This window comes from Xenopus laevis, chromosome 9_10S (assembly GCF_017654675.1).
Source record: "Xenopus laevis strain J_2021 chromosome 9_10S, Xenopus_laevis_v10.1, whole genome shotgun sequence".
Lineage (NCBI taxonomy): Eukaryota > Metazoa > Chordata > Amphibia > Anura > Pipidae > Xenopus > Xenopus laevis.
The window spans coordinates 77,682,332-77,690,517 of record NC_054388.1 but is presented as its reverse complement, the minus strand read 5'-3'; the positions used below and the strand labels follow the sequence as shown (position 1 = coordinate 77,690,517).

The 8,186-nt window shown below is 38.3% G+C and overlaps 1 protein-coding gene across 1 annotated transcript in view; it reads left to right on the top strand.

The window, feature by feature from the left end:
- The first annotated feature begins 17 nt into the window (after window positions 1-17).
- bzw1.S (basic leucine zipper and W2 domains 1 S homeolog) overlaps window positions 18-8,186 on the top strand; it is a 31,217-nt gene continuing 23,048 nt past the window's right edge. Inside the window, exons 1-8 of the mRNA XM_018238991.2 lie at window positions 18-179; window positions 2,143-2,218; window positions 3,882-4,058; window positions 4,976-5,070; window positions 5,710-5,775; window positions 5,866-6,001; window positions 6,121-6,230; window positions 7,815-7,985. Coding sequence (XP_018094480.1) covers window positions 2,155-2,218; window positions 3,882-4,058; window positions 4,976-5,070; window positions 5,710-5,775; window positions 5,866-6,001; window positions 6,121-6,230; window positions 7,815-7,985 — 819 coding nt within the window. The 5' untranslated portion in view covers window positions 18-179; window positions 2,143-2,154. The remainder of the gene's footprint in view (window positions 180-2,142; window positions 2,219-3,881; window positions 4,059-4,975; window positions 5,071-5,709; window positions 5,776-5,865; window positions 6,002-6,120; window positions 6,231-7,814; window positions 7,986-8,186) is intronic.

Genomic DNA, 8,186 nt, shown 5'->3' with positions numbered 1-8,186 from the left:
CCTAATTACAATAGTACCCGCCCGGCTCTGATGCAGCCGTGACGCGTTCCGGCCTTTCTCTTTTTCTCCTGGTCGTCGAACAGCTCAGAAGGGGGGTTTATCTTGGACGTGGTCTCTCTGTGATCCCCGTTATCCTCCGCCCCCAGTTTTCGGCCCGTTTCCTGCCTGATCTATATTCGGTAAGCGGAGACTGAGTAAGCTATTGCGGAGGTGGCGTGCTGCGTCTGTCCTGTCTTTCATACAAAGATATACTGGCGCACTAAGTAGGCCTCTGCGCTCTGGAATTGCTCTCATATTCAACCTGCGCCACCTCCTTTACTTGAGATGCGGCCCTAGTGTCTCCTCCGCTGAATATCCGGGGGATGCTGGGTTTTACCTCAGTGGAAGGCTCTTACTGAAACTGTAATTGCCCCACCATTGGTCTCAGTGTGGGTTTCTCCTCGGCCACTGCTTCCCAGGAGCTTTGTGCTTCATAACTTGCCAAATGGGACTAATAGTACCAATGGGACTCGGTTTTATTACAAAAATAACGGGACGGCCTAGTGTTTTAACATTAAAGGAAAACTATACCCCCAAAATGAATAATTGAGAAACAGTTCATATCAAATTAAGTGGCACATTAAAGAATCTTACCAAACTGGAATATATATCTTCGTAAATATTGCCCTTTTACATCTCTTGCCTTGAACCACCATTTTGTGATGGGATGCTGTGTGATGCCTCAGAGATCACCTGACCACAAGTACTACAACTCTAAGGGGCACAGTTATCACGGGCCAAAGTAAAAATTAGAATTTTGAGCTATTTTTTATGTACTACTAGGGAATAGTCCAAATTCAATTCGAATTTGAAAAATGGGAGACCAGGAACCCTTTTTGGAGTCAAGTAATGGAATTTGAAAAGTCAGTTTGTTTTGTTTTTTTGAAAAAACTTTTGAATCAGATTCGAATACGAAGTTACATGGACTCGAGCAATTCGAATTCAAACAAATACAGCCTATTCAGGCAAAAAAGATGAATTTTTTAATACATTTTGGTTGACCTTTAACTCCCATTACTTCAAAATTCGACTCTTGATATATCTGCCCCTAACTGTAAAGGTCTCCATAGACGCAAAGATCTTTCGTTGGTGAACGATCGATTTCAGTGCAATCCGGCCAATCCGTCAAATTATCGTGAGGTTAGTGGAAATCGAACGATCGTGGATCTTACGGGTTTTCGTCCGACATCTGTCAGAAAATTGATCGGCCAGGTTAAAAAAATGTTATCGGTCCCAGTGCAATCGTATCTGTTTGCAGGGCCAAGCAGGCAGCTACCCTCCTTTTTCTTGACAATATAGTTTGAAATGGTCTTTTTAGTCGATGGACAAATCGTACATTTAAACGATTGTTTTGAGATAATCGTAGTCTCGCGTTCACAAAAAGATCTTTACAAAAATCTTTACATCTATGGCCAGCTTAACAGGAAGAAGTGTAGAAGCAAAAGACACAACTCTGTCTGTTAATTGGCTCGTGACCTAACAAGTAAATTATATGATCCCATGATCCCAGGGGGCGGCCCTTATTTTTTAAAATGGCAATTTTTTTTTTTATGATTAACCAATAGCACATATTATGAAAATGGTTTATTTACATGAAGCAGGGTTTTACATACAAGCTGTTTTATGCAATATATTTGTATAGAGATCCACATTGTTTGAGGATTTCCTTTAAGTAGGTAGGTATAATACATAAGGAATTCAGTTCCACCCAGTATCCTGCAATGGTGTGTAAATGGAGACTGTAAATTTGGGAGTTACTTGGCCCCGCAACTTGGTTAATGTAGGTTACATTGATTTTGGGAGAAAACGACATAAAGGTTTTCCTCAGATACAGCCCTTGCTTCTAATGTTTCTGTTGTGTTCCAGTTTTTCATTTGTATATACTCCTTTTTTGTTACCTCCATGCTCTCTCAGGCCCACTAGTTTAATTTTCCCTCAGCAAGTCTCGCATTGCTTTTTGCTCTTCCTGTTGTCTTGGTAGGATCCAGCTCTTTCTGTTCCACGACTTTAGCGTGCAGACCTGCAGCTCACACGTTTCATAAGCTGCTACAGTTTTTAAACATTTTACATTTGTATAATTCTACTTTTTTTTCCCCTGCACAGGGCATCTTTTTTATGAATAATCAAAAGCAACAAAAGCCAACGCTATCTGGCCAGCGTTTTAAAACCCGTAAAAGAGGCAAGTGATTTAAATCATTCCATGTTTACAAACGTTCAGTGTTTGCAGTGTCTCATGTTTGTGCAAAATGTTAACTATTTGACGCTTCAGTGTGAGAGGCAGATTGCGTCCCATAATCGGCTTCAAAAATTAAATTGATAGCTATGTGTAAGCTAAGATATTGCCATTTTATATAGGGCACAAATATACCTCTTTTGTAAAATGTAAGGATATTCTAATTCACAGAGGAGTTCCATCATCGTATAAAGGCTCCAAGGTCACAGGCTAAGTGTCTTCTACTATTCTTAAAGGAACCGTTCAGTATAAAAAAAAAAAAAACCTGGATTAATAGTATGTGCAAAATAAAACATGTTTCTAATATAGTTAGCCAAAAATGTAATATATAAAGGCTGGAGTGACTGGATGTCTAATATAATAGCCAGAACACTACTTCCTGCTTTTCAGCTCTACAACTCTCTGAGTTAGTCAGTGGCTATAAAGCTCCCCATAGACGCGACGATTCTTCTTGCCGAATGACCGATTTTAGGGAAGCCAACCAATCCTTCGAAATTATCGCACGGTTAGTGGTATTCGAACGATCGTACATCTTATGATTTTTTGTCCGACATCTGTCGGGAAATTGAACGGCCAGGTCAAAAAATCTTTGTCGGTCCCAGTGCAATCTATCTATGTTTGCAGGGCCAAGCAGGCAGCTCCCCTTTGTTTTCCTGGCAAATTGGTCTTTTTAGTTGATGGTAAATTCGTACGATCGTTCTGAGAAGATCGTGGTCTCACGATCAGTTTCTGATCTTTTAAAAATCTCAACATCTATGGCCAGCTTTAGGGGGCCCACATGGGTCATAACTGTTCAATGAGTTGCAATTGATCCTTAGCATTCAGCTCAGATTCAAAAGCAACAGTTATGACTCGTGCCCCCTCAAGTCACTGATTGGCTACTGTCTGGTAACCAATCAGTGAATACCAAGAGAGCTGAAAAGCAGGAAGTAGTGTTCTGGCTATTATGTTGACATCCAGTCACTCCAGCCTTTATACATTACATTTTTGGCTAACTAACTATATTAAAAACATTTTCTATTTTGCACATACTATCAATTTACCCAGTTTTTATTTTTATACTGAACAATTCCTTTAATAGTTTACAACAGGAGGGGTGTCTGTACACAAACATAGAAAATACAAGATTACAGGTATTAATGCTCATAGACCAATCTTAACGTAAATGGAGAGCGCTTCTGAAGGGTTTTACCTTTGTGTCATCTAAAACCATAAAGTGCGCTATGCAAGATTCTCTCACAGAGCCCACACATTAGGTTAGATTACATGTTGTGTGGTAGTAAAGTAAACCCACACTTTGCATTATGCACATTTTTCAAGTGTAATATATGAGCACCTTGGTTATCTGTCTGAATGATTGAAATATTGTCACATTGTTTCAATAGAAACTGGCAAAGTATTACATTGTTTTACTGGAATCTGACTGTTTATTATATTGTGTGTATGGTTACATTTATACATAATACTCCATCAAACATTGTGCAGGCCACAGCTTCTTGGTTTGTCTCTAGAATGCGATCTGTAATTGAGCATAATGCGGCCAGTTGTTTGAATAGAGCTGGTACTTATAAATATCTTAAGACCGTCTAATATTTTTTCCTTACTGTAGATGAAAAGGAGAGGTTTGATCCTACTCAATTCCAAGACTGCATTATTCAAGGCTTAAATGAAACTGGGAACGATTTGGAAGCAGTAGCAAAGTTTCTTGATGCTTCAGGGGCAAAGCTCGACTATCGGCGCTATGCAGAGACACTCTTTGACATTCTGGTGGCTGGCGGAATGCTGGGTATGTGAAGATTTCATGTATTAGTTCAGCCACCATTTTAATATAGATGCTCTGCATATCTGGGTATCAAGTAGGACTGGTAAAATAATCCTGTTTCTGACTTTCTTCCTCCTTTTTGTAGTTCTAATGATTTTATTTACATCTTTCAATCCCTTCATGGATACTTGCTTTAAAGTGCAGTGTGCACATTTTAATAGGTACTAAAACACATTTCAGGTAAATAAAGTATAGAGGTTAAAAATGATACTGACACTCTTACAGAAATATCATCACTCATTTCTTTTTAGTAACATGTTTTATTGGATCCGAAACACATAAAGGAATGATCAAAAATCGAATACCTTTCTATTTTCAAAAGATTTGGTAAACTTGGCCAGCAGACTAAGGAATAGCTGGAGTAAACTGATTGTAGACTGACTGTTTTTAAATTAAATACAATTGTCGCTATTTTTTTTTTTTTTACATAATGTGGGAAACTTTTGATTCTGTCAAGAGGATAGCCCTTTCTTTCTATGAGAACTGTAGGGCAGAGCTAAAAACATAATTTCTTCTTACTGGATTTTCAAATCATGTAAGCTGTTGTGGTTACCTGACCTTTAAACCTTGCTTGTAGAAATAAATATTTAGTGGTTTCAGCTATCCACTATCATCCCTTGACAAGCTAGAGTAATACAACACTATGGTGCTGTTTGGCTGCTGTATGTAATTAAAATATGAAAAGCAGCATCTAGAATACATTTCCACATAAATAGTGTGATTTAAAAACCCAGTTAGCAGGCATAACCCTTGCTGATAGCACTTGCCAACCACCACCATGGACCCTGGTAAATTGATACTTTATTTTTTTTTAAGTCTGATTGTTTACTATGTACCTTCTCTTGATTAGTTAATATAAAAAACTGATGTTTCTTTTGTAGAACCTGGTGGAACGCTGACCGATGAGGTGATTCGCACTGATGTCTGTGTGTTTTCCGCACAAGAAGATCTTGAAACCATGCAGGCGTTTGCTCAGGTGTGTGCCAGACTAAATTAATGAATATTTTTGGTTGAAGTATGGGCATACTTTACATTATAGACAAATGGCAGGGGACCTTTTTACCCATAAAGAGGATCACCGCACCAGAGGCCATCCCTTCAGACTAGAAGAAAATAACTTTCATTTGCAGTAACTTAGGTGGTTCATCACAGTCAGGACAGTGAGGTTATGGAATGCACTGCCGGGTGATGTTGTGATGGCTGATTCTGTTAATGCTTTTAAGAGTGGCTTGGATGATTTCTTGGACAGACGTAATATCAAAGGCTTTTGTGATACTAAGCTCTATAGTTAGTATAGATATGGGTATATATAATTTATGTGAAGGTATGGAGGGGTGTGTGTATGGATGCTGGGTTTTTATTTGGAGCGGTTGAACTTGATGGACTTTGTCTTTTTCCAACACGATTAAGCTATGTAACTACATGCATGCATACATACATACATACATTCCAGTCACACTATTTCTATGTAGGGATCTAGAACATTACTCAAACATAGGTGCTAGTTTCAGAATACCTTTTACAATATTACAGCAGTATTCCACTTCTTACAGATTTTTTTTCTCACTAATTGAGCCATATTTCGTTTTTAAACTAATGTGTTAAAATTTTATAGGTTTTTAACAAGTTAATCAGACGCTACAAGTACCTGGAGAAAGGCTTTGAAGAAGAGGTCAAAAAGGTATTATTTCAAGTAACTGGGTTGATATTTAAATAGATATGGCTATTATGGCAAGAATTTCCTAATCTTTAAACCATGCTTGTTTTTCAGCTGTTGCTGTTTCTGAAAGGTTTTTCAGAATCTGAGAGGAATAAGCTGGCTATGCTTACTGGTATTCTTTTAGCCAATGGGAATCTTTCTGCATCAATACTAAACAGTCTCTACAATGAAAACTTGGTCAAAGAAGGTGAGATCTCTATTAATGGACATGCATGCCTTGATTTTATTTATTTTGTATGTGTCTGGAAATATTTAAAGGTGAATAGTCATATGTATGTCCTCCTGATATTTAAAAATCTTTTGCAGGCGTTTCTGCAGCATTTGCAGTAAAACTATTTAAATCATGGATCAATGAAAAAGATATCAATGCTGTTGCTGGTAGTCTGCGAAAAGTGAACATGGATAACCGGTTAATGGTAAGTTAAAAAAAAACTTCAAACACTTTCTATACTATCCACATTAATTGGGTAATTGAGTGCCTATATTGTTACAGCCGCAGGAAGAGAATAAAACATTAATTTAGAGCTGCAGGAAGGAATGAACTAGGCCAGTATTTTTCCATGGCATTCTGCATACTAAATGGTCAACATCCAGACCCCATTTGCAACTTAATTACTAACATTACTTGTAATGGCAAAGCCTTTAAGATGCTGCTTTTGGGCAGCCAGGGAATTTATTAATTTAAGGAACAGTAACATCAAAACATTTAAATTGAAAGTTTTTTAAAGTAATAAAAATATAATGCAGTGTTGCCATGCACTAGTAAAACTGCTGTTTGCTTCAGAAACACTACTATTTATATAAATAAGCTGCTGTGCGGCAATGGGGGCAGCCATTCAAAGGAGAAAAGACTCAGCTTACACAGCAGATGTAATCGCTGTAGAAAATAATGGTGTTATCTGTTAACCACTATTTAAGCTGTGCCATATAGCCTTTTTTCAATTTCTGCAATTGCTACACAGCAGCTTGTTTATATGAACTATAGTAGTGTTTCTGAAGCAAACACATCAGTTTTACCAGTGCAGGGCAACACTACACGATATTGTCGTTACTTTAAAACACGTTTATTTCTTTGTTGTTACTGTTCCTTCAAGTCTTACAAAGAACTTTTTGATCACCTGTAAGGTTTCAGATAGTGACCTGTTTATATCTTTAATTGTGGCAGTTAGGCACAGTTTTAAGCTAGAGTGAGCATGTCTCTTTGGAAGTACATCAAACAATAACTGAAATCTTTTCTCAATAGTGGTGCTCTTCTCATTCATTTGTATAAATAAGTATAAACATTTGAATGCAACAAAAGTCCTGGGAAGAAAACATTGACTTCAAAATTTCCTGGAAAACGTGTATTTGAGTAAAAATGAAAAAGGGAACTAAACCCGCCCATGGCGATAAGTTGCCACTGCCCCCCCTCCCTGCCCTGTCTTACCCCTGAATTCTGATTCTTCTAGAAATGGTGAACGCGCATGCAGAGGAGTTCACGGACACCATCTTCTTCTCACCCGTAATCTTCGTGTCTTCTTCCTCCCCTTCTGCAATTTCCGTCTCTTTTGGCGCATGTGCAGTTGTCACGAGCCATAAGATTGCTCCAACTGCGCATGCGCCTATACACCGATCACTTCACAAAGAGAAGATGGCGCCCATGAGCTCCGCTGCGCTCACTCTGTATGTGCAGACGCTATTTCTAGAGGGGACAGAATTGAGGGGTAAGACTGTGCAAGAGGGTGGTACGGGGGGGCAGTGGGGACATATCACCATGGGGGGGGTTAGTTCTCCTTTAAGATAGATTGCAAAGTTGCCATAGAAACTTCCTCATGCTACTGTATGCTCTTTCTGTAAATTAAAATACTCTTCACCTTCTGTATTGTTTACTGGTCACTGTATGTAATTCTGTATGTTTTGTATAAACACTTTTATTCTACAGGCCAGCAACACCCGTGTTTATAGTACTGTGGCTCTCACACATTTTCTTCTGTTGCTAATGAGGGTATATTTCTTTATAGGAACTTTTCCCTGCCAACAAGCAAACTGTGGAACATTTCACTAAGTATTTCACTGACGCAGGATTAAAAGAATTGGCAGAATATGTTCGAAACCAGCAGACAATTGGTGCTCGCAAAGAGCTCCATAAAGAGCTTCAGGAAATGATGTCACATGGAGAACCTCTTAAAGAGGTGGGTCTTTTTGTAACCTGTGTATGTGTTTTAAAAATTTGTATGAAGGATGCAGATATATAACCTGATAGGCAAATAGATATATATAGATGGATATAGACATGGTAGATAAGGCTAGTGGAATTTACTAAAGTTTGTATTGCCCTCAAGAGTGTTTACATTGATTTAAAAAATGACTGCTCCTTAGCTTGAACCAGGACT